This window comes from Camelus ferus, chromosome X, assembly GCF_009834535.1.
Source record: "Camelus ferus isolate YT-003-E chromosome X, BCGSAC_Cfer_1.0, whole genome shotgun sequence".
Taxonomy (NCBI): Eukaryota; Metazoa; Chordata; class Mammalia; order Artiodactyla; family Camelidae; genus Camelus; species Camelus ferus.
In genome coordinates this window covers 67,765,340-67,792,346 of record NC_045732.1, presented here as the reverse complement: position 1 = coordinate 67,792,346, position 27,007 = coordinate 67,765,340, and the positions used below count along the sequence as shown (strand labels likewise).

At 36.8% G+C, this 27,007-nt stretch overlaps 1 protein-coding gene across 5 annotated transcripts in view; it reads left to right on the top strand.

The window, feature by feature from the left end:
* The window catches only part of CHRDL1 (chordin like 1), a 123,609-nt gene that overhangs the window by 1,813 nt on the left and 94,789 nt on the right, over positions 1-27,007 (top strand). For all 5 annotated transcript variants that reach the window (XM_032476049.1, XM_032476053.1, XM_032476051.1 and 2 more), the window contains 3 exons: positions 2,408-2,556; positions 22,018-22,130; positions 24,721-24,814. In XM_032476049.1, coding sequence (XP_032331940.1) covers positions 2,460-2,556; positions 22,018-22,130; positions 24,721-24,814 — 304 coding nt within the window. In that variant the 5' untranslated portion in view covers positions 2,408-2,459. The remainder of the gene's footprint in view (positions 1-2,407; positions 2,557-22,017; positions 22,131-24,720; positions 24,815-27,007) is intronic.

Below are 27,007 nucleotides of genomic sequence, written 5' to 3'. Positions count from 1 at the left end.
TCTTGTGCTCTTGGAAAGCCCACCTGCTCTCCCCAGCTCCTCAGTGTTAGTCTGGGATTTTGTTTTCTTTGTTGTTTTCTTGTTGGGGCCTGGATTCCCCCTCCCCAAATATGTCAATGGCTACATTTCTAAGTAACCTGTGAAAGAGCCAGTGCAAGTTCAATGGCCCAGCAGCCTCTGTGAAGCAGACAGGGAGTTAATGCTGAAATAACTCCAGTTAACTGGGTCAAAGTATAATTTGAAAAATTAAGGACACTTTGGCTCTTTGCAAGTGTAAGAGTCGGCATGTTTGCTGAGCAATGCTTGCTTGTGTTTATTGCTGCAGCCCCAACAAATGTCTTGAATCAACCCCCTTCCCCAAAAGAAAAAGTTAAAGGGATAAAACGAAATTGAACAGAGACGTGTGGAGGGAACTCTCCTAGGGTTATATTTCTGCTCAGAATACAAAGGCAGGACTTCAGAATCTTGTAAATCAAAAGTGATTATTTATAAAGCGATTCACTTTCTGATGGTCTCCATCACAGCCTGGGAGGCCACACAGATGACAGGAACGCCGAAAGAGATTAATTGCTCTCTAGTCACCAACTTTTCTATTTGCTCATACCATTAGCTGAGACCTAAGAAAAGCAGAAAAATTCTCAGAGCCGTTTTCTTGCCAGCTTGAGTTATGAAGCAGTGCTACTGTTCACCGAATCACCCAACCATTGTACAAGAAAAACAACCCAGTTGGTTCTTGCTTGGGGAGACCCAAAAACTGTGGTTTCAAAAATATCCCCTGAGATCCAGATGTGATTGTGATCAATTGGATTTTGGTGGTAAAAACAAAAACAAACAAAACAAAACAAAAACAAAAAAACACCTTTCACATTTGGAGACTTGGGGGATCAGCTTATTAAAGTAGGCTCAGGAAGAAGCTCACTGGGATGGGTAACTGTGTTAAACTGTCCATTGAAATGATTTGCTTCAAGGGAACCTGGTAGCTCTCAGAAGACAGAGATAGGCATTCTGAGTGATTGAAGGTGGACCAGAAGCTCATAGAGGGGACCAGCACATCAGGAGTCAGGCCTTTGGAAGGTTACGAACATGTCCTAGGAGAATTCAGTCCTTGTTTAAGAAGCAAGGAGGAAGTAGAGAATGCAGACCAGTGCTGCAAATCCCGGTTGATAAAATAAATTATTCTCTATGATCAGTTTTTTTTGTTACATACTCATAATTTGAAACAATGGATTTTAAATTATTTGGCCAACTTCATAGCATTTAAAGTAAGAGCTATGGCATCCACAGCGTGGCCCAAAGACAATTCAGTTCTCCGGAACGATCATCTTGCATTCCATCCAGCTCTTTATACTCAATATTTAGGTTGGACCCTCTGAAGAGATCGTTGAGCTCAGTTCCCATCCAAGGTTAACCCCAGTTTGAAATGTGGTGTTTCTCGAATTATTTAAATATTTTCAAATCACCCATTTGAAGAGTTTTGCCAACTCTAAAGTCTATAGAGATGACCTATGACTGGGTATGAGCTATAGCAAACCTTCTGTGTTCTAAGACTCGAAAGGTTTAAGATTTCCACCCCTTAGACTGGAAATACAGGTCTCATATTTTTAAGAACTGTAGTTCCTTTTTTTTTTTTGATGGCCTTTTGCATGATAATGTAGTACGAACACATTACCTATTTAAATTTGCCTGATATTCCTTAAAAACGGCCCGTTTTAAATTGCTATTTCACAAGGGACTTCGTGTGACAGGAATATGTCTGAACCATTCAGGTGTTTAAATTGCATCCATTTGCTAAGTACGTCTATCTGTTCCAACATAGGTAGGCAAGCTGCAAATCCTTATAGATCTCATAGCAGACACAGGAGAAACATTGACCAACTTGTGCCTCATCCCTGAAAGATTAATAATAATGGTAGTCTTAAAGCTCCAATCCATTAACTTTCATTTCAGAAATTGTTTGAGTCACTGCCCATTATTTTTATCTTGTTTGCCAAAGTAGCCGTTTTGCAAGCCCCAGTTTCCCTTTTCTCCCAAAGAAAACTTCTTGAGAAATCAACTTTTAATTCCCTTAGAAATGAGGATTTCAAAATTTCTTTTTATTTTCCTATCACTTGCCCGTAAGGATTTAGCCTTAGCATTGGATAGGAATATATGTTCATCTGCTTGAATTTCCCCCTACAATCTTTGCAGGACAGGAGAGGCAAGTTCTCTTTCTTAGCGGGGTGGGGGGGGGGCGGGGGGGGAGGAACAATGCTTGCACCTATGTAGATTCGCCAGTGTTCTCCTCCCACCCCCACTGCCCTCCAAGCAAGTTAGAAGCCTAAGCATCAGAGATCTCCACTGGTTCCAGAGAATCTGCTCTAAGTCTTCGTTTGTTTGTTTGTTTGTTTGTTTGTTTTTTTCCCAACAGCTTGAGTACACCAGGCCCTGAAAGTTTCAAGTTGCCTTTTGCAGTGGCCAGAATGAGAAAAAAGTGGAAAATGGGAAGCATGAGATACATCTTTTCCTTGTTGCTGTTCTTTCTTTTCCTAGAAGGAAGCAAAACAGAGCAAGTAAAACGTAAGTGTCTTGAGTTTAAAAAAACAAGTTACTTTCTTGTAATTTTGAAAATGTGGTTATACTCTATAGGGATTGTGATTTAGCCCAAATGTGGCAGTGCCATCATTCTAAGAGAAGAAAGTGAATGTTACTGGTTTATGCATGAGTTGATAAAAGAATGAGAGCTTTGAATCGGGCCAACTAAATTTGGGGCTGTTTTTCTGATTATCATATAGTTTTCATCTCACAGAACACATGACACATTAGCCTATTTGCCTTTTCCTGTTCTAAACTGTACAAATCTCATTCCATTTTACGTAATTCTAGAAATATCTGACAGATGAGCTGGATTTTTTCCCAAATTTCAGACTCTTCAGCAAAGATTTTCAGTTTATGAAAAAGAATAACACAGGAAAAAAAAGAGAGAGAGAGAGAAAGAAAAAGTAAAGCAGGCTCTGCCTTGTTCCCTTTTGCCGGAAAACGTAGAAGGAAAAAAACCTTCACATGAACTGGATTCGGATGAAAAATCCTTTGAGGAAATTGAGATTCCAGGGACTGTGAGCAAATTGGATGCCATTTATTGAAAGGAACGTCCCCGCAAAGCCAGGGAATATTTCTAGAAAGTCAGCGATCCGTGTGATGGGCTAACACATTGGAGAAAGCAGAGCGGTAGGAAAGGGGATAATTAACCCTCCTTGCGGCCACATTTGGGAGATTTATGAGTAGCTGTTGACATCTCTACTCTTGTTAGGAGCCTTCTGCTGCCTTCACCCAGTGTGAGCCTTACCTTCTTTGGGCCACTTGCAGCCACCTCTGAGGTGGACCCTTGCTCTAAATTTGAAGGAAAAGCCGTAGCTCTGGTTCCCCTTTCTGGCTGCATCAAAAGAAGCACAAAGTGGAACTGGTCCAAGAGGGGCATTCTCTGCTCCACTGAACTTATTCATGAGAAGGAACTGTGAAAATATGCTTGGTAGGAGCTGAAACAGCATCTGAAGCCCATCACTTAAATATTTATCTCCTTTATCAGCATAAGTTCAATATATGAGGCCTGAGGCTGGCTGACTGGGAGAGCAGTGCCAAACCTATTCCACTGTTACATGTGTTTCTATCCCACTGTGATTTTCATAGTAAAGTTAGTCCTCTTCCTGGGAGAAACAGTGCTTTTGATTAGGCTTTTAAGCATGAGTGATCTGTGGTGATATCTAGTATGAGGGATACACAGAAGGAAGTTTGGCAGGGCACTACCTCAGCAAGGAGTCTTGGATCAGCCTCTCCTCTTGTATTCCTCAACTGACCTCCTTCTCCTTCTACTTGAATTTGTAATCCGTTTCAGAACCCTCTTCTTCCAGAAGTCCTCCTTGATTTAAGTGAACGTGATAGAAAAGTTGCTTATCCGTTATCAGCTAAGCTCACAAGCAGTTGGACTTAAAAACCTTCCTCTCTTAGGAAGAAACTTCCCTTCGGGCCCTATGGCATCAGGGTGAAGCTTGCAACATTTAGAGGACCATCTCTTCTGGGAAGCCTTCCATATTCATGAAGAATTGAGGCATATTATCCATGCAACTTAGAGCTTAATTGATAAACCAAAGAAAAATATGATTTAAAAACGATCAACAGACCCCAAACTATCACTCTAATATTTCCTACTGCCTGTGAGTTTGTCCCAAGCCCTTTTGATATTCAAGTGGTGTCAAAATGATTATGTAACAGGTGGCCTAGGGAACCAGTTCTGGTCTAGTCTTTCAGGCTTATAGTCAGATAACGAAGCTAAGGTCATGGTCATTCCCTGAATGAGCCACTCGGCATCATTCTGTGTAACCACATCCACGCTAACTCTCTTGAAGACATGTGCAAAGTTATCTCTACTAAAAGGAAACTCTCAAAGCGTATGCCCTATATATGTTGCCTTGATACACGCACACACACACACACACACAGCATGCACAAAGATTTACATTGCAGCTTTAACAGGGAGAAACTAGAAGCAGTGGAGAATGGTTACATAAATGATCCATGCAATGTACTATCATGCTACCATTCAAACACTGCTTATTGAATACTTGATAGCCCTGGAAAAGGCTTATATTAACTTATTTTGAAATTTCTTAAATTTTAAAATTAATAATACTCATTGTACAAAATGACATGAGAGTATCTGAGCTTTATAAACAATGTATATTCTTCAACTTTCATCCCACTCCCTAGAGATGACCATGACTGATAGCTCGCTATGTATTCTTCCAAACTCTTTTCTCCGTATGTTATAAAAACATACATACATGTCTATAGGGTTTTTTTTCTTTTACAAAAGATGGGATTTTATATATATCTTTCCTGTAACTTGCTCTTATTCGGCAATGTATCCAGGACATTCTTCCATGTTAGAACATTGCAGTGTAACTGTACCATATTCCTTCTAATGCCTACATAGTTTCCAGTTATACTAGTGTGACATGGTTTGTTTAACCAGTCCCTATTTGTAGGTATTTAGGTTGTTTCCAGTTTTTGCTCTTACCATAAATAAGGCATTAATGAACACTTTAAGGCACTTAAGCAAGTGTTTGTGAGGAATTGTTAGGTCAAAGTGCATGTTCAGCTTTAATCTTGGTAAGAACTGTCAAATTGTCCTTCAGAAAAAGTCATATCGTTGTGTCAATTTCTGGTGTACAGCATAATGTTCCAGTCATACATATACATACATATATTCCTTTTCATACCATTTCCAATTCCTTCACCAAAAGTATTATTACTCTTGGTATTTTAGGGCTAATTTAACTAGGGAAATTGTATTTCAATTTTGCTGTGATAGTTTCCTATTACTGGAGGATCTTTGCAATTATTTTTTAATTCAGTTGTATTTCTTCAGTGAATTGGCTATTTTTCAGTTGGGTTGTTTGTCCTATTGATTTGCAGAGACTTATTTATTAACATTCTGTTATTTCAAATGTTGTTATTAACCTTTCATATTTCATGTATTATTTACCCAGTCTTCCCTTTGATTTAAGCTTTGTGTAAGTTGTGTTGTCTCGTACAGAAGTTTTACATTTTTGTGTAGTCAGATCTGCCATTCATTTCCTTTGTGGCTTGTAGACTTTTTATTCCTAGGAATGTCTCTCCCACTCCATACTCTTGTATTTTCTTCGACTACTTCTATAATTTGGTGTTTTACCCATAGTTCTATATTCCATCTGAAATTTGTGTTCACATGTGTTGTGCAATAAGGAACTACTTCTTATCTCTGGGTAGTAGATTCATGACTGTTATTTTTGTTTGTTTTTGTGCTTCTTTTATTTATTCCAAAGTTTTCACAATTGGCAAGTATTATTTTTACAACAGGGGAAAAGTCCTTTAAAGTAAAAGAACATCTTGTTTCCCGTATTTCTGTTGTCAAGTTCTAGAGAAGGGTAGGTTTGGGAGTGGAAGAAGGAAAAAGAGGGGTTTTTTAACTTAAAAAAAAAAAACTAGAAAAACTTGAGGGAACGTGTAAGTTTAAGGGTAATAAAGCTTCACATCTCTCCTTGCTGCCTGATGCCATCTTACCTAAGGAAACCAAGGTTTTTGATCTTCCACAGGCTGGTTCGAATATGAGCTCCTAGATCAAGGTGGATGCTCTGTAGCCTGTCCCCTCTCCTATTTTAGGCATCAGGGTGGAATGGGGGGTGGTGCTGTTCTGGTCAAAGATGCACACTCAATTGGTGAAGAATCTGAAGAGGTCTGGAGAAAATGCTTTATTTGCATAAAATTATTTTCACAAGGAAAAGTAGAAGTGCGTGCTACCACTTGCTAATTAGCCGGAGTTACGGTGCTCTCATGGGAGGGAAAACAGGCTCAGGAACCCAGGAAATACTGACGGTGCATTGCAGTAGATGAATGAGCCATTTGTGACTTATATGAAAGTTTGTTACTGTCCAGAAGCAGCAAGGTTTGAGGTCTTTAGCTGGGAAAAGTCTTTCTGTAACACCATTATGCTCTGTTGTTATAGTTGTAGTCAAAAGAGGCCAGGAAGTTCTTTTGAAGTTCAAGGGAGCGTAACATTCAGTGCATAATATTCATGCAAATATAGGACAAACTGGGCTGAAGAGTTTGCCTCTTTTGGCAGATCTGACTTAGGTAATGAACTATTGATCAAAATGAGGTGGAAGAACTGAGTTGTTAAGAATACTCAATTATGTATTTCAAATGGACCAGCCTGTGCCAAGGCTGACAAAATCCTGGGGGGAGAAATAGTTCATGTATTTTATGGCGTCCATCCCTGCTTTGTACAGTGAGTTAGCTGGATCTTCTGAGGGACTAGATTCTCAATCATTTTTCTCCTCAGGAGAAAAGCTTCTAACATTTGTATTTGGCTGAAAATGGCCTCTGAACTTCCCAGGAAGAGTGAGTCCCCAAAAGATTGACGGGAAGGAGGAAGATACTTAGACAATTTGAGACATGGGAAGCACGGCCTTATGGAGCTTACCCAGAGCCTCTTTATTGTGAAAGCCAGCCAGAGAGGCTTGACTTTTCCTCCTCCAGATTCTCACTTGGACATTCGAAGTGATTATTTGACAAAAGAAAGAAACAAGCGAAAGAATAGACCTAGTCACTTCTTAGAAGTTGAAATAGGTGGGAGAGTAAATGAAGAATACTTTAAAATTAGATAGCTTAATGCTTTTCAAGGTATAGTATTAATTATTTTTTATGTTGAGGTGGAGGAGTGGGGTTGGATATGGAGGTTCTAGAGTCCACGTAGATCAACCCCAGCTCCCTGACTTTCATAACGTACCTTGGGAATGCTGCTTAACCTCTCCGGCTTTAGTGTTCTTATCAGTATAGTTGGGGAAATAATAGTATTTTGACCATCAGCATGGTTGGTTGAAGAATAAATGAGACTGTGCACACCAGGGGCTTTGCAACAGTGGCTGGCACACAGTTTTTAGTAAGTGGTAGCTATTAGAGTAACTCTATTGCAAGCCAAATGATATAATCCCCTTAATTTTTAGATGAGAAACTTGAAACTCAATGAGATCCAGGGACTTTGTATAAGGACAGAGAGCAAGTCCAAGCCAGGGCTAGAACTAAAACCCAGGTCTCCAAATTCAGTGTTATATTCGCTACAGCAGCTTGCCTCTGACAGCTCTCTGAGGAGGCCAATGTGTTCTCTGGAAGAGAAGCCCAGTCCTTTGCACATGGCAGCCACTTAACACGCAAGAAATGATACAAGTGAATGAATAAAGAACTCTGTAACTAGAATTCCTAAGACAGGCAGTATACTATTTGGGAGTTAAAAGACAGAGACTAGAACTAAAGTTATACAGGAGCTTAAATAAGCTAAGCCAAAGGAAATTTGTGAGAAAGGTTAAAAATATGTGCCATTATGTCCATGCTTCTTCGCTTTCCCTGACTTCTCAGTAGGATTGGAATGTCCTCACAGTCTAATGGAACGAGGACTGTGCTTTAAGTCAGGAGACCTGGTTTCTGGTCAGTTCTGTTGCTTGCTGTGTGTATTGGTTGAGTCATTCATGCTCTCTGGACTAAAGATTCTCTACTTATAAACGGAGGAATTCTCACTTTCTGGACAACAAACTAAAGGATACCAGAAGAGGGGCTAAGGAGGTGAGACAAGGAAGACCAAAGCTCTGGCTTTAGATACTTGGAGCACACTTGGACTTTTCTCATTGTCACAAGATCATTGCAAAGAGTATTTTATTCACTGAAGACTTATAGTCTGCCTACTTCTAAAAAGATCAGATAGAGGTTGTATATGAAAGAATCATTGCAAGATAACTTTTTGAAAGGTGAAACAAAAAAATAGAAGCCATCTGAAGACAGTATAAAGAGTAGGTGTTTTTAACACCTGGTTTGGTACATTGTAGTATTCACGTGCTAAATTTGGCTTATGCTTCCTGAAACGATAAAAGGAGAAACTGCATTTGTTGGCAAGAGAAAATTACAGTTTCATCTACAGAGATTCATTTCCCACCTCCCACTTACTCAAACAGCATCAATGATGGGATGTTTGAATAAAGTACATTCTGGGTGGTACAAAGACACCAACTGTAACCTTGATTTCATAGAAGAAAGAATTGTGTTTGGCATTTCTTTATTGACCTTTCTGTAAAGGAAGAGGGCAAGTATTAAATTATAACTCAATAAAAGTCTTTCTCTAAGTGCTAAAGAAATGTGGTCTGGATATTTTACCTCTGGATGATCTAAGTTAATTGAAGGCTATAACATGGAAATGTTAAACAAATGGCCATTTAATATGTCTAGTAGAATGGATTGCCAATTATTGGATGCCCTAAGCAAACTTTGTATTAATGTGATTTTTTTTCTATTTTAAAATAGATGCTTATTGTTAAGTATTCAGAAGATACATAAAAGTATTTGGAAAACAAAAGTCATTGGTAATCTCAACATTTACTTATGGATAACCATGGTTAATTGGCATACAGACTTTTTTTTCTATGCTCAGCTATACGTACAATTTATTTTACAGAAATGAAGCACTGTCTTGTAACCAATTTGATTTTTTATGTCAGTTCACAACTGATTCTTTAAAATGCACCTGTAGTGGCAATATAGCCCATGTTGTCTGAACTGACAGCTGGATATTTTAGATACCACTTGCGGGGCATGCAGAGTTGAGTCTGTTGTGGAAAGTTCAAAAGCACAACTTGAATTCTTGACCAAACAGAAAGTCAACCTCCTTTAGCAGAGACTTGTGCAACTGAGGTGCTGATAGAGAGAAAAATTTGTTTTTGCGAACAAGAGCTTTGATTTTTGCCCCAAGCCCTATGCCAGATGACAAGTAAGAGATGATTTTCTCCAGAAAAATATTCAGATCAGGTTTCACCAGCCGAGCAGTAAAGACTAATGAGAATACCATCAACTCCCAGTTATCCATGCTAATGAGAACTAGAAGAGCACAGGGAATTGAAATTTCATGGAAAATCTCCGTTTCTCATCTTAGCCAATGGTGTTGCCTTGCTCAACTGTCAAACCTCTTTGAAATATGGACCCTTTTCTTCTCACTGAGTTTGCTCACCTGCTAGTAGAAAAGGCAGGTAGTGGGAGGGCCATTCTGTGCATAGGCCACTCAGTATATATGAAGTTGAATTAATTTTGGACAAATGATCCACCAAGTAGGAATTAGATAATTAACTCCTAGATAAAAAGGAATAAGCTGTATTCCTAAAGTGGAGAACTTGACTTTTTTCCTGGCTCTCCTTTTCCCCTGGCTTCCACAGCCTGTAAATGAAGTCTTAAACCCCTGAGGAAATCTGACCAAGACTTCAATTCTAGAAACCCAATTTCCAGAGAAATAGGACACTTTTTTTTCCTGTAACCACTACATCTTGCCTTTCCTCCATTCTGCTTCAAATGTGATAAATGACAGAAGAGAAGTACTTATGCTTTTAATGTTTTCTTCACTATTAGGATAGCCTTCTTAAAAAATAAATACTTAAATGGATTTGTTTACTTGGTTTGTCTACTTATATAATGAAGAGCAAAGATTTGTCTCTCCCTTTCCACTGACTGTATGTGTTATAATAAAATAAATATTATTCTAATACTTACATGATGAGGTGTCTACAGTAATAGCTCTTATCAAAAGCAGTTCATGGGAATGTTTTCTTGCCTTTAGACTGGTGATGAAGTTATTGACCTTTTGACCTAGTCCTGGGTGCTAGACAGTAATGATTAGGCAAAGCATCGAATGGTATAGTGACGCATCTCTGTTGTTTCTGTTAACAAACGCCCCTAAAGTAACAGGGATTGCCACTTTTAACTAGGGCCAGCAGAACCATTTGAAAAATAGGTATGATGGTGCAGGTTGAAGATCCATCTCAAATGTTAGTTGGAACTCCTACCAAGTTCTACTCAGCAGATACCATTAGGTAGTGGTAAGTCATGAATTCTCTAGCTGATATCTCTCAGACAATGGCAAGTGATAAGCTTACTTTTCTTGCCTGAATCTCCTACAAGTTGGCGAGGCATCATTGTTTCAATAAAATCAGCTCACTTTTGCTTCTTGTCCAAAATGATATTCTGGGACTTTAGGTGTGGTCAGTGATGCTGTGTAACTCATGAAATTCACTCCTTGGTGATGCCAAAGGTTTTTAAAGTTCAGATCTATAGGCATGTGCTGAAATTGACTTTATTGTAGTTTCTGAAAATTGATGATTGTTCAGTGTACCTGTGGAGAAATCAGCTATAATTGTGATAACCACTTAATCTTAGACAACCATGGTAAAACAAGTCTTAACAATGATAGTGTTTACTTTTGTTTTGTAATCGAAAAAAAAAATCAGTGTCAAATAATTGCAGAAGCATCGTTTAAAAGCATCAATAGCATTACTGTTTAGCTCCTTGTCTCTGCCTTTAGTTCCTGAATTTTCCCCTTCCAGGAATTTGTGGATTATTGTCTGGGGCATAATTGGCCAAATCCCATATTGCTGAGATAATAGGACCAATGTACTTGATGAAAGACCATTAAGTTTACATTTAGGGTCAGGTTTCTATCCAAAGTTAGTATTTGAGGAATATATTTTCATCTTCAACATGCATAATTTGTAAGACACTAGTATCGTAATATGGGATAAGTGCCATGTGAGCATTAAGAGGAAAGTTCTGTTAGATATAAGGAGAACGAAAAAGAACTTTTAGCTGGGCTACCCTTGTCTTCTCAACTAGATTTCATAGCCCTTGAGAGCATGGGCACTATTTCATACTTTATGAGATAGATACCAAAAAATGCAAAATGAAGTCTGCCAGCTACACCATCTCATATAGTCTATTTGAGTATGACTTGACTTTACTACAGACAACACCTGATTCTTTAAAAGGTGAGTAAAGCTGTATTTCAAAGTTAGGGTGGAAGGGTATTTCAAGAAAAAGTTAGGCAAGAATCTGTGGAAGCCTTTTATTTTCCATGTTCTAAAAGCGGGTGATATGCACCTTACAACTAGGTAACAGGAGAGACAAAATTCTATACTGGTTCCAGTTTTTGGTTCTGAAGCCAGACTACTTAGGTTTGAATCTCAGCTCTATACCTTGACTAGTCATGTCAATTTGGGCAAGTTACCAAGCCTCCCTGTGCCTCAGATTCCTCATCTGTAAAATGGGGCTAATAATGGGACCTACCCTGTAGGGTTGTTGTGAGAACTTAGTGAATTCATAGGTGTAAAACCCTTAGAACAGAGGCTAGCTCATACGAAGTGTTTAACAAATTTTGTTGCTGTTTTTATTACTGTTATCGTCATTCTCATCTGGCTCTGTGTTTTTTAGGACCTGGTTCCTTGGCTGCTTTTTACACTTATCATCTACCTCCTTTAGCCTTTGAGCCAAGTTTGGAGCAGGAAAATTCAGATCACTCAGTTTTCACACATTGGCTAGCAATATTCTTTAGAGGCTGGATTTGGGGAAAATAGAATCTATTGTCGAAAACAAGTTATTTGGATTATTTGTGGTTTTCATGAATAATGATGAGCTCAGATATATTGGAAAGATCCATTCAGTAGTGTCCATGAAATAACCTGTCTTAAAGATATTTCAGAGAAGCAGTAGCAACTTGCTTAAAAGCTGTATATAAAGAATACCCTCCTTGTGGCATCTGTATATACAGTTCGGTTGGAAACAGACTTTCTTGCAAGTGAACTTTTAACAGTTTGGATGTGAGTTTTAAAAATATGTAAATGCACTTGAAACCCACATTTTGATAGCTTGTCTTATTTTAGTGCTTGCTTATAGTCTTTCAGAGGTCCTTGTCGTCTATTATTCCATTTCTTTTTCATCAAGAAGAATAAATCCCCCAACCATGCAGATCACATAGCTGATAGTGAAAGCTCATCCAATTTCATATTTAAGTAGGTAGAACTGATATCAACCTCTGAGTGAGCTAATTATCTCTGGCAAAATAATCCAGAATCAAATACATAATACACAATGTGGATTTAAATCAACAAAGTAACTTCTAGCTTACCATCATTCAAACATTAGTGGTTGCAGAACCATACAAGTAGGCCAATTTATGCCAGCCTAATAATGCCATTTAATCGCCCCCTTCATGGATTTACTTTTAAGTGTATACTTAGATTCTTTCTGAAATGTCTAGATAAGTTGTATATATGAAATACAAATAACTTAGGTGTATGTCATTGATTATAAATTTATTGTCGAGAAAGAGTCACTCCTCTCACCAACATGTGGAGGTTTGCAAAAGTTACCTCATTTAGATGTTTGTTTTGGGAAATTCATGATTATCTCTCCTCAGTTAAAGATACAAGGATTGTTAACATATTTCCTACTCCATTCTAGAACATGTGGATCAGAAGTCTAATTTGTGTGTATGCCAAGAAAACTGTATTCCTAAGAATTGGCTAAAAGGTACACAAGTTCTGCCTACAAAGTAATTTTGATTTTCTGAGTTCTTTTAATTAGTAAATGGTTTTCAGCACTTATACTTAGTCCAGGAATATAGCTTAATATAAGAATATTAATGATAATAACAGTAATATCATAAAAGAGGAAATAAAAATAGTCACTAAAAATGAATATATATTTAACATTCCTGATAAAGAAAAAAAGAAATGTTTCCATTTCCCTCACCAAATTGGCAAAGTTTTAAGCTATTCTTTTTCTTATTCTTAATTAATATAACAAAATAAAGTTAGGTCAAAATAATAATAGCAACAATGTGTTGGATGATGGTAATTTATGGAAAAGTGAAATGAATAGCAGCACTTTATAAAGAATGGGAGAGAGGAATTGGGAATATGCTGCTATAAAGTATCAGTCCCTGCAGTACCTGTGAAGTAGTATAGTGTTATTTGAAAGTGGACTTAGATTAGTGTAAATCTATATTGCAAACTCTAAGACTACTACTAAATTTTAATAAAAAATAAGTATAATTGATACACTAAGAGAAAATAGAATAATAGAAAATACTTAGTTAAAGCCAGAGAAGGCAGAAAAAGAGTGGAACATACATACACAAAAGAAAAAAATCAAAGGCAATGAATAGAAATTAATTATAAATATGGTCTATATTAGTCCAGCTGTATCAATAATCACTTTAAATGTGAATGGTCTATATACCCCAATTAAAAGACAGTTACTATCAAAGTGGATTTTAAAAAAAGCAAGACACAACTATATGTTGTCTACAGGAAATACACTTTAAATGTAAAAATACTTATAGATTAAAAGTAAAAGGATGGAGAAAGATATTGCATTCTAACACATACTAGTCAAAAGTAAATGGGAGTAATTATATTAATTTTAGACAAAACAGATTTCAGAGCAAGGAAAATTATGTGTATGTACCTAGTAGAGCATCAAAATATGTGAGGAAAAAACTGATAGAACTGCGTGGAGAAACAGACAAATTCACTATTATACTTATTTTTATACCCCTCTCTTAGTAATAAACAGATCCAACAGGTGGAAAATCAGTAATGGTATAGTTAAATTGAACAACACCATCAATCAAACTGGATCTAATTGTCATCTACTACCAACAATAGTAGAATACACATTCTTCTCAAGCTCACATGAAACATTCACCAAGATAGACCACATTCATGGGACATAAAACACACCTTAACAAATTTATAAGAATAGAAATTGTACTGTATATGCTCTCATAACACACTGGAATTAAACTAGAGATCAATAACCGCTGTAAAATCTAAAATATTTAGAGATGAAACAATATACTTCCAAATAGCACATAATAGATCAAAGAAGTTTCAAGAGAAATTTAAAGATATTTTAAATTATATGAAAATAAAAATACAGTTTATAAAAAGTTATGGGATACAGCAAAAACAGTGCTTAGTGGGAAATTTATGGCATAGAATTAATGTATTAGGGGAGAAAAAGATCTAATGTCAATAATCTAAGATTCTACCTTAGGGAACTAGAAAAAGAAAAACAAATCAAACCCAAAGTAAGCAGGAGAAAAGAAATTTTTAAAAATTAAAGTAGAAATCAATGAAGGTGAAACCAGGAAATCAATAGCAAAAAAATCAATGAAACCAAAAGCTGGTTCTTTGAAAAGATCAATAAAACAGAACTCTAGCCAGGTTAACTAAGAAAAAAAGAGAGAAGGCACAAATTATTAATACCAGAAATGAAAGGAAGGCCATCATTACTACCAAAGGCATAATAAAAACTATTATGAACAACTCCACACCCACAAATTTGAAAACCTAGGAAAAAAAAGACCAATACCTGGGAAGATACAACCAACTAAAACTTGTACAAGAAGAAATAGACAATCTGAATAGGTTTATATCTATTAAACAGATTGAATCAACAATTAATAATCTTTCAAAACAGAGAGCACTAGGTCCAGATGATGAACTGATGAATTCTACCAAACATTTAAGGAAGAGGTATTACCAGTACTCTCCAATCTGTTTCAGAAGATAGAAGCAGAGGGAGCACTCCCTAACTCATTCTATGAGACCAATATTACCCTACTACCAAAACCATATAAAGACGTTATAAGAAAGAAAAACTACAGATTAATATCTCTCATGCAAAAATCTTCAACAAAATATTAGCAAATCTATTCCAATAACATAGGAAAAAATCCACAATCAAGTGGTATTTATTCCAGGTATGCAAGGCTATTTTATCATTCAAAAATCAAGTTAATGTAATCTATCACATCGACAGGCTAAAAAAGAAAAACTACATGATAATATCAATAGATGCAGAAAGCATTTGACAAAATCTGACGCTATCCAGCAAATGAGAAATGGCGGCGGGTAGAGAACTTCTTCAACTTCATACAAAATATCTACAAGAAATCTACAGCTAATACCATACTTAATGGAGAGAAACCAGATGCTTTTCCCCTAAGACTGGGAACAAGGCAATGAATGATGTCCTCTCTCACTACTCCTATTCAATGTTGTACTGGAAGTCCTAGCTAATGCAATAAGATGGGAAATGGAAATGAAAATATAAGGATTTGGAAAGAAGAGATAAAATTACCTTATCTAGCAGATGACATGATTATTTTAAATATCACAAAGAATCAACCAAAAAACCCTTCTAAAATTAATAAGCAATAATAGCAAGGTTGAAGGATGTGAGGTTAATATATGAAAGTCAATTGCTTGCCTATATACCATCAATGAACAATTGGAATTTGTAATTAAAAACACAACACCATTTACATTAGCACCAAAAAATGGAACACTTAGGTATAAATTTAGTAAGATGTGTACAAGATCTATATAAGGAGAACTACAAAACTCTCAGGAAAGATATCAAATAACTAGAAAGAGATTCCCTGTTCATAGGCAGAAAGACTTAATGTTGTTAAGATACCAGTACTTCACGACTGAATATGTAGATTCAATGCAATACTTATAAAAATCCCAGCGACTTACTTTGTGGAAATTAACAAAGTGACTCTAAAATTTATATGAAAGGCAAAAGACCCAGAATTGCCAGCACAATATTAAAGAACAACAACAAAGTCACAGAACTAACAACTGCCAACTTCAAGACTTGCTATAAAGCTATAATAATTAAGACAATGTGGTGGTGTTGAAAGAATAGACAAATGGATCAGTGGAGCATAATAGCCCAGAAATAGACCCACACAAATATATAGACCCACTGATCTTTGACGAAAGGAGCAAGGACAATTCATTGGAAAAAGGGTAATATTTTCAACAAATGGTGCTGGAACAACTAGAGATCCACATGCAAAATATGAGTATAGACTTGACCATAAACAGAAATAATTCACAGAATAGATCAAAGACCTAAATATAAAATGCAAAACTATGAAAGTTCCAGAAAATAACATTGGAGAAAAATCTAGGTGACCATGAGTCTGACAGTGAGTTCTCAGATACACCAAAAGTATGCTCCATGAAAGAAAAAATGGATAAATTGGACTTCATTAAAAGTGAAAAATTCTGCTGTGCAAAAGACACTATTAAGAGAGTGAAAAGACAGACTACAGACTGAAGGAAAATATTTGCAAAATGCATGTCTGGTAGAGGACATGAAAATATACAAATAACTCTTAAAACTCAACAATAAGAAAATGAACAACCCAAATGAGCAAAAGAGCTAAACAGATACCTCACCAGAGGAGACAGATAGATGGCAAACAAGTATATGAAAAGATGCTCAATATCATAGGTTGTTAGGGAATTGCAAATTAAAATAACAAATGAGATACCATTACACACCTATTAGAATGGCTAACACCTGAAATACAGACAACACCAAAATACTGATAAGGAAGTGGAGCAACAGGAACTCTCATTTATTGCTAGTGGGAATGCAAAGTGGTACAGTCACTTTGGAAGACAGTTCGGCAGTTTCTTAAAAAGTTAAACGTAGCTTTACTATAAAATCCAGCAACCTTACTCTCAGGTATTATGTAAATGAGTCAAAAACATGCCACACGAAAACCTGTACACATATGTTTTTAGCAGCTTTATTCACAATTTCCAAAAATTGGAAGCAAACAAGATGTCCTTCAATAGGTGAATTGATAAACAAGCTGTACATTTATACAATGAAATATTATTCAGTGATAAATGAGCTGTCAAGCTATGAAAAGACTTAGAAAAATCTTAAATGCATATTGCTAAGTGAAAGAAGCCAGTCTAAAAAGACTGCATACCCTGTGATCCCAACTATGTGACATTTTGGAAAAGACATAACTATAGAGATAGTAAAAAGTGTCTTTCAGGAGTTGTGGGAGTGGAGAGGGGAAAAGATGTACAAGCGATATTTAAGGCAGTGAAACTATTCTGTATGATACTGTAATGGTGGATGTATGTCATTATATGTTTGTCGTAACACATAGAACTACACAAAGAGTTAGCTCTCATGTAAATGATGTACTTTAGTTAATATTAATATATCAGCATGGGTTCATGAATTATAACAAACGTATCACACTAATGCAAGAAGTTAATGCCAAGGAAAAGGGAGTGCGGTAAAGAGGGAATATATGAGAACTTTCTATACTTTCTGCTCAGTTTTTGGTAAACCTAAAACTGCTCTAAGAAATGAAGTCTATTAATTCAGAAAAAGGAAAACAAAGATTGGAAGGCTATTACCAGAATGTTAAAAGTGGTTGTCTTCTGGAAGTGAAATTATGTGTGATTTTTCTTTCTTCTATATATTTCTTTTTTATTGTCTTATTAAGGTATTACATGCAGCAAAATTCACCCTTTTTAGTACACCTAAAACTAATACAATGTTAGATGTCAATTATATCTCAATTTTAAAAGTTAAAAAATAAAATTTAAAAACTCACCCTTTTTGAGTACAGTTTTGTGAATTTTGACAAATGGCACCACCGTAATCAAGATATAAAATAGCTCCATCACTCCCAAATTTACTCTGTACCCCCTTGTAGTAAAATCCTCCCTCCACCCCAGCCCTTGGCAACTACTAATCTGTTTTCTGTTCTAATAGTTTTGCTTTTTCCAGAATGAAAATAATTAATTGTAATCATATATTATGTAGACTTTGAATCTGGCTTTTTAAAATTTACCATAATGCCTTTGAGATTCATCCATGTTTGTGTGTATCAGTCTTTTCTTTTTATTGCTGAATAATATTCCATTGTTCGGATGTTTTAAAATTCATCAGTTGAAGGACATTTATGTTGCTTCCTGGTTTTGCAGACTATGAATAAAACCACTTTAAACATTTATGTACAGGTTTTTGTTTGAATATACTTTTAATTTAGGTGGAAAAATACTTAGGTTTTGGATTGCTGGGTGGTATAGTAAGTGTATCTTTAACTTCAGAAGAAACTGCCAAATTGTTTTACACCAGCACTGTATGAGGAGAGTTCCAGTTGCTTCACATCCTCATCAGCACTTAGTATTGTCAGATTTTTTGAATTTAGCCATTCTAGTAAGTCAGTACTGATATGTCCTCATGGTTTCCATATTCATTTCCCTGATGACTAATGATATATGTGACATCTTTGTGTCTTCTTTGGTGAAGTATCTATTCAGATTGTAATCCCATTTTTAAAATTGGGTTGTTAGTTTCCTTATTCTTAAGTTTTGAGATTCTTTATATATTCTGGATAAAAGTCCTTTACAGAAATGTGATTTGCAAGAAATTTATCCCTGTTGGTGATTTTTCTTTTTAGTCTCTTGACACTGTCTTTCAAAAGCAGAAGTTCTTAATTTTGATGAAGTCTTATGTTACAAAATTTCTTTTATAGATTTTACTTATGATATCATATCTAAGAACTCTTTGCCTAACCTAAGATCACAAGGATAGTCTATATTTTCTTTTAGAAGTTTAAAATATTAGGGTTCACATTAAAGTGTGTCTATGATCCATCTTGAATTAATTTTTGTAGCTGGTATGAGATATAGCTTAAAGTTCATTTTATTTTATTTTATGTTTTGCATATGATTATCCAAATGATGCAGCAGCATTTGTTGAAAGGCTATTGTTTCTCCATTGAATGGCCTTTGCACCTTTGTTGAAAAATCAGTAGACCCGTAAGTGTGGGTTTATTGTGTATTTTTTGACTCTCTATTCTATTCTATTGATATATTTGTCTAACCTCTTGCTAACACACTGTCCTGAAAACTAGTTTTGTATTGCCTTGAAATCACATAGTGTGTGTCCTCCAACATCTGTCTTTTTCAAAATAGTTTTGGCTATTCTACTTCCTTTGCCTTTCTTTAGAAGATGTAGGACTATTCAGGTTATCTAGTTCTCCTTGAGTAAGCTTTGGTAATTATATCTTTCAAATAATTCATCCCTTTCATCTAAGATGTTAAGTTAACTGGTGTAAAAGATATTCATAAAATTTCCTTTTAATCCTTTTAATATCTATAGGATCTATAATGAAGTTTTCTCTTTTGTCCCTTCATTAGTAATTTGCATATTCCATTTTTTATGTAATTGTTAGTCTTACTAGAATTTTATCAATTTTATTAATAGTCTTAAAGAACCAGGTTTTGGTCTCATTGGTTTTTTTTTCCTATTGATCTTCTGTCTTCAATTTCATTGACTTCTGCTTTTTATTATTCATTCCTTCTATTTTCTTTTGGTTTATTTTGTTCTACTTTTTCTAGTTTCTTAAGGCATTGATTTGAGACTGTTCCCCTTTTCTAATATAGGTACTTAGTGATATAAATTTCCCTCTAAGCACTTCTTTAGCTGAATCCCACCAATTCTGATATGCTGTGTTTTCATTTTCTTTTTTTTTTTGAGAAATTAAAAGTATTTATTAATCCATTTTAAAATAAGAACAATAAACCACTATATATTAACATAAATAACATATTTTGGTGACAGAAAAAATGTATTTTTCCAAAACAAAAAAAAATTAGTGATAAGATTGTTATGTTTTACATTTTTGCAAATCTCTTTAATATCTAACTTCATCTTTTTTTTAACATTTTTATTGATTTATAATCATTTTACAATGTTGTGTCAAATTCCAGTGTTCAGCACAATTTTTCAGTTATTCATGGACATATACACACTCATTGTCACATTTTTTTCTCTGTGAGTTATCATAACATTTTGTGTATATTTCCTTGTGCTATACAGTGTAGTCTATTCTACAGTTTTGAAATCCCAGTCTATCCCTTCCCACCCTCCACCCTTCATTTTCTTTTAGTACAAAATACTTTCTAATTTCTCTTTTGATTTTTTCCTTCAATCCACAGGCTATGTATAAATTACTAGCATATTAAAAGTGGTTCTGTCTTATGCTGGAGTTCTGTGTATGGAATGTTTCTTTTTTCTATATACTTTTATGTTTTTATTTTGTTCTTTTTCTGTATTCTCCAATTTTCTACACTGAGCATGCATTACCTTTGTAATTAGAAAATAATCAATTAATATAAAACAACATTGTACATTTTGTAGCACTTTATAATTTACAGGAGATTTATCTAATCTTCTAACATTTGCTTGAGAAAGATATAATCCGTATTTCATTGGTGTTGAAAATTGAGATTGATAGAGTTAAATGACTTGCTCAATACCACACAACTAGAGGTTGTTAGGATTCAGACCCAGAGTTTCTGATTCCTAGTTCATCATCCTGAAGAAGTTAGAAATAAAGGTTTGAAAAGTAAATTGGAATTTATCTTGTGGGAAGTTGGAAAGAATCACAGAGGGTCTTTGAAGCAGTAAGTAACTTGAAGCATTTATCTCAGTGTAGTTGTAATTTGAATCTCTGATTACTAATGAGGTTGAATCTTTTCCTGTTTATTGCCTGCTCTCATTTCTTCTCTAAATTGCTATTCATGTCCTTAGATCATTTTTCTATTGGGTTTGTTGGTCATTTACTTATTGGTTTGAATGATTAAAAAATGTTCCAGATACTAATGCTGTATTTATACCAATACTTTATTTGTTGGAAATATCTTCTCCCTGTTTCTTGCTTGTTTGTCTTTATTATTTCAATTTTGGTCATCAGGGGAATGTCTACAAGGGAGTGTGTGTGTTGGGGGGAAATTAATGTGTTTGCAACAAGAGGAGTCTTGGTTTATTTTGACTTTGTGTGATGGGAAGGAGGATGGGAAGCAGGAGCTAGAAGAGGATGGGATTGGAAGACAAATCATATGATTTGGAAATTTACTTACTTGTTATTTGTCAATTACTTACATTAGTGGCCACAAAGTGTAGTGAGAGACAGTAAAGAATGAATGTTGCCTATGTTTGAGAACCTTTTACCCTGATGGAGAAATAAGACACGTAAAAGAAGACAAGTAACACAGTATGTGCTCAAGTAACTGTGGTACAAGATAAGCTGTGGCTATCAAAATCTTTATTCCAGCAAAGGGAAAGGAGATATTACTTTTAGTTAATTGGGGGTTTTCTGCATAAGAAGTCTGTAAGTTGAATGAGAACAAAGAGGAGCTATGTGTGTTTTTGCTCACCATTTTATCCCCAGCACTTAACATAGGGCCTAACAAAGAGCAAGTGCCCAAATATTTGTTTAATGATTAAATGATATTAGCATCCATTAGCAAAGCCATTTGTAGAGACCTAACCCAATTTGTGTTTAGTCCATCACTCCTATACCACCACCAGGCAGCTCTGAGAGTGTTGTGATAAATCAGCATTTCGGACATTAGCTTGTATTTCCAAAGCAAGGGAGCACAACCTTTTCCTAAAAGGACACACAGTGTGCTCTCTTATCTTACCCTTACCACAGAGTAGTAGTCAAGATTTTGGCTTCACTCTCAGGCAAACCTGGGTTTGAGTTTCATGTCAGCTACTAACTAGTTATATGACTCTTGATTTCCCTCATCTGTGAAATGAGACTAATAGTGGATCATTGTAGCATCAAATAAGGGAAGCATGTAAAACACTGAGCCTGTAGTAGGGGTCTATAAAAATTTCCTATGTCACTTCTCTTGATGTACATGAAAATGCATGGAACTTGTGACTACCTGTGGATTTTGTGACTTGGTCCATATTTTCTAACCAGCATATTCTCCATCTTCTTCCTCACAGATTCAGAGACATATTGTGTGTTCCAAGACAAGAAGTACAGAGTGGGTGAGAGATGGCATCCTTACCTGGAACCTTATGGGTTGGTTTACTGTGTGAACTGCATCTGCTCAGAGGTACAATCGCTCATGGCATGTGATTTCCCACTTTGCTCCTCAGCACATAGAGATGCTTTCAAGTGCCTAGATGGCCAGGGAGCATGAGTGATAAAAGCCTAAGAGAAGTTGAGAAGCAGATTATAAGGAAAAATACACATCTCCTGTCCTTTTTTTTTTTTTTTTTGATAGCTTTTTGGCTTTATTTTCATGTGATCTCGTTTTTTGCTATAGACAGATACTGATGTCTCTTGGCCAAATGAAATAGGACATGGAAAAAGTGGAGTGGAAGAAAAAGCTCAATATAATGCCTGGATTGTAAGAAAAAATCATTTTTGAATACTGGTGCAAGACTGGCCTTTAAAAAGAGATTAGGACAGTTCGTAAATTGGTTCATTGGAAGAGCGTACTTTATGTTGTTTCAGCCAATAACTATAATTAGGATTGAGGTTGTGAAAACTTGGCCTGTTTCTGGTGAGGATTAGAGTTCTCTTGGCTTGACTTTGGCTCTTGTCCAGTCACGCAAAGAGGCATTTGAACAGCTTAAATGCCATCTTTGCAATAGACAAAACAGGTAGTCCCATCTTCTTTCCATGGCCTTGACCCAGGACCACAACTATGGCCCATCTTTCTGAATAGCTTCTACTGTCAAGGACTAGGCCAGGGTTTCTCAACCTCTGCACTATTGGCATTTGGGGACAGATAATTTCTTGTGAGAAGCTGTCCTGTGCATTGTAAGCTGTTTAGCAGCACCCCTGTCCTCTAGCCCCTAGACCCCAGTAGCACTAACCCCAGTGTGACAACCAGAAATGTCTCCAGACGTGGCCAAAGTTACCTGGGGAGCAGAATGGCCCCTTGTGTAGAACCAGTGCCCTAGGCCAATTGGGAAGGGAGGCCTTGTACTAGATCTTGAGAATTGAGAATTCTGAATATAGAGAAAGAATTTTCAGGACTAGCCTCTCACTTGAGACCTCGTGGAAGAACTGCAACTCCTCGCTAGTGCCCAGGTAGAGCAGGAACAGTCACTTGCAAGCCTGATTCTTTTGCCATTTGAACAGAAAATTGGCTTTCAGAATTTTGAGTATGTGTAAATCGAACCTTTAGGCAACATTAGGTGGTCTTAAGAGGCTTTAGAGCTCTAGAATCAAGACAGACCAAGTTTCTAACCCTGGCTCTGCCACCTAGGAACCATGTTACATTGAACAAGTTACCTCACCTCGCTGAGATTTCTTTAATGGTATAATGGTATTACCTATTTCACGGGGTTATGATAAGGATTAAATTCACTAATTCATCTCAATTACTTAAAACAGTGCTTGGCCACAGTTAATATTTAAGAAATGTTAACTGCTGTAACATCACTATCATTATGGTTATTATTTTTATTAATCTATTAATTCTAGAATAGAAATCAGTATAAAGCATTGAGGAGGAATCAGTTTAGACCTCAGCCAGGTTTCTGATGTGCTTTGGTGATCTCGGGACACGACCTGGCTCTGAGGAGTGACACGCAAGGAGGCCCTATGGTGTTTCCAAATGCAACACTCAAAAAATTTATTCTAGAAAGTACATGAGAAAAGAAAAAGGGTTGTGGTAAGGTGATTCAGATTTGGATGAAAGACATCTGCCTCTTTAAATGGCTAAGACAGTTATTAAATAGAGCATCTAGAGACTGATTAACTGCCTGGTATGGCATGATTGTGTCAGATTCTTGACCCAACCCTTTGAAAATGGACAGCTAACCCTTGGGGGCTGAGGCTTTGCTGTCTGCAGGGCAGTGAAAATGTTAATATGATCCCAGTGCCAGCGGTTCAAGTGCTAGGCATCTTCTCTTTCTCCATCCTTTTCATCACCCTCTTCCCCCATTAGAGCCTGACAGATACAGGTAACCCTTGCTCCCGATAAATTATGGATGAAAAATGTTAATGCAAAATTGATTTCCAAAGCCTTCCTTTGTTCTAGGAATTGTTGAAAGCAGTCAAACGTAGGGATCTTGTAATTGTAAATCAGGCAGGGACCCAGTCGCCCCCTCCCCTAGTCACACTAGCTTATCAGCTCAATTCCAAACTCTAACTTGTTCTCAGAAAAATTTTGACCTGAAAGGAAATGAGGAGAGGAGGCACTCAGCTTACTGGACCAAAGCAGAGTTCTGTGGAATTCAGGATCCATGTGCTAGGGTAATATCTCTTTGCCCAGGGGTGGGTAGCAGCTTGTGGGACCCATCACTCATGATCCCTTTTTTCCATGCTGTTGGGCAGGTGATTATGAAATCAGACTAGGCTCTTGGAGAAGACGTGCAGAGCTGGGGGATGGTAGAAACATCACAGAGCCAAATCAGAAGAAGCCTCCCACTAGTTGTGGGAGGCTTTGAAAACTGGGGCAGTAGTGATCCCAGCCTTAGAAAAATATGCCAATAAGCTATCATCCAAACCCAGGGAAGGGGCTAGTGATGAGAAAAGGGAAGAAAATGCTGATTTCATTCAGTTTCTTGGGAATGCATTATTCACCGTCTGGGTGAGTCCCCGCATGACTGTTTCCCAAACTGGCATAATCCCAGTGACCTATGAAAGACAGTTATTTTTTGTTGGTGGTATTGCCTCCTCTCTTTCAGAATGGGAATGTGCTTTGCAGCCGAGTCAGATGTCCAAGCCTTCATTGCGTCTCTCCCGTGCATATTCCTCATCTTTGCTGCCCTCGCTGCCCAGGTAAACCAGCCTGCCTCTTTCTTCCCAGCTGTGGTTCTCCTTCCTCCCTCTTCCACCCAATCCACTCCGTCTTCCTAATTCCCCGGAAAGGAAACTTCCAGACAGAAATCACAATAGGATACTTTTAGGTAGCCTGCACTGGCCCCTAAATACTGTTTATAGCTCAAGGTGGGCACATTCTAGGTTCTAACAAGTTATTGAGTTCCAAGTAACAGATTTTCACTGGGCTTTTAATATTTGAAGGTGAATGTCAACTCGGGGAAGGGAATTGTGGCCCAGAGATTTTCTGCCATAAACAGCTTCTTCCTGCCATGAGCAGTGGACACCAGGGGAGTTGTAGCACAGAGACATGTGTCCTCCACAGTTAGTGCTGGGACTGCACCCGAGTATAGCTTCTGAGTGATAAGGGGCTGTTTATAAATCCAAGGAGCTGAACCAGTGAGGTTTATGACAGTATAAAGCTGCCTGCCTGCTGAGTGGTCCCCTCCCCCAGACTGTACAGTTATTATGTATACGTCGTTCAGATCAATGCTAAGAGGGAGGCAGACAGAATTTTTCACAAGGCTGTTAGGACATCTACCTTCATGGTTTGCAGCTACAGTGTTTGTATGAGGCAGAGGCTCCCTCAGTGACACTGTTCATGTCTGACTGGGGCCTGGCTCCCATGCCAGAGGCGTGCAAACACAGAATGATTCAGAGAATGCCTGTGGGCCTGACAGCAGTCTTAGGAAAGGCTAAGTGACAATCTTGGCATCTGGGCAGTAGAAACTTTGTAGTCCTGTAAGTCGGTTCTGATTGCCTCAAGGACAGAGGTTCTTGAGTTGGGGTCTGTGGGTGGGCTTTAGGGGGCTAGTGAACCCTTTAAAATTGTTTGCAGCTTTTGGTGTAGCTCTGTATATGTCTAAGTTCCTTTAGAGATGACCCATAGCTTTATTGGTATTCCTAATGGAGTGTACATGACCCTAAAAATATGAAGAACCACCGGTCTATAGCAAAAATGGTGCTTTTTTTAAGTAGTGAGGAACTTAAATAGAGAAAGCAAAAGTATCAGGGCAAAAATGGTAGGAATGGGGCTAAGAATGAGGTTCAGTAAACACGTAGTTAACTGAAATGTTACAGGAATGGAGATTTTGTTTAATGGAGAAAAAACCCCCAAACCCTTTCTGTCACCACCTTTATAATGTATACTATCCTACATTGGTAAATACACTCTGATGGACATCTGGGATTCTTTCCCAGATGGCAAAGGGTCATGCCATGTAACAGGCTTATCATTCTGAGTATTGGTGACAATAGTATATGCTTCAAGATATGAGAGACTGATTGGCATATGATCAGCCTAAAAGTTGATTTTGGAATAAATCCCTAAATGAGGTTTACAGTTGTTGTATGTGTTTATTTGCTTCTATTTAAACTGGATTACAAAGGCTTAGTATGGGACTTTAAAAAGAAATCTACTACGTTACCTGTCAAATACTTTATAAAAGCTTTTCCCCCCAGAAGTCTCTAAAAGTGGTCTAATGTCATAGGAGTTTATCTAAACTGCTGTGTAGAGATTGTTCTTCCCTGTGAATGAGGTTGGGGCAGCTGCCTAACAGGAAGCAAGTACTAAGAAGAAGGAAAAGTATAAGCTGGCAGTTCTTTTGAGAGAAAAAGAAAGTATCAAAGAATTGAGGTCATAAATCCCAGAAAAGAGAAAATGGAAAGAAATAAACACCATTATCTTTTAAGACTTAAAAAGTCCATTTTGTGGAGTATAGAAACAAGCGGTTTATTTCCTTTGCCCCTTTGTTCTTGTGGATCACTTCCTTGTGAGTTCATTTTTCTTTTTCTTTTTTTTTCTAATTGAAGTATAGTCAGTTTACAATGTTGTGTCAATTTCTGGTGTACAGCACAATGCTTCAGTCATATGTGAACATACATATATTCATTTTCATATTATTTTTCACCGTGAGCTACTACAAGTTATCGAATATAGTTCCCTGTGCGATACAGTATAAACTTGTTTATCTATTTTATATGTACCAGTCAGTATCTGCAAATCTCAAACTCCCAATTTATCCCTTACCATCCCCTTTCCCCCTGGTAACCATAAGTTTGTTTTCTATGTCTGTGAGTCTGTTTGTTTTATATTATAAGTTCATTTGTCTTTTTTTTTTTTTTAGATTCCACGTATGAGTGATATCATATGGT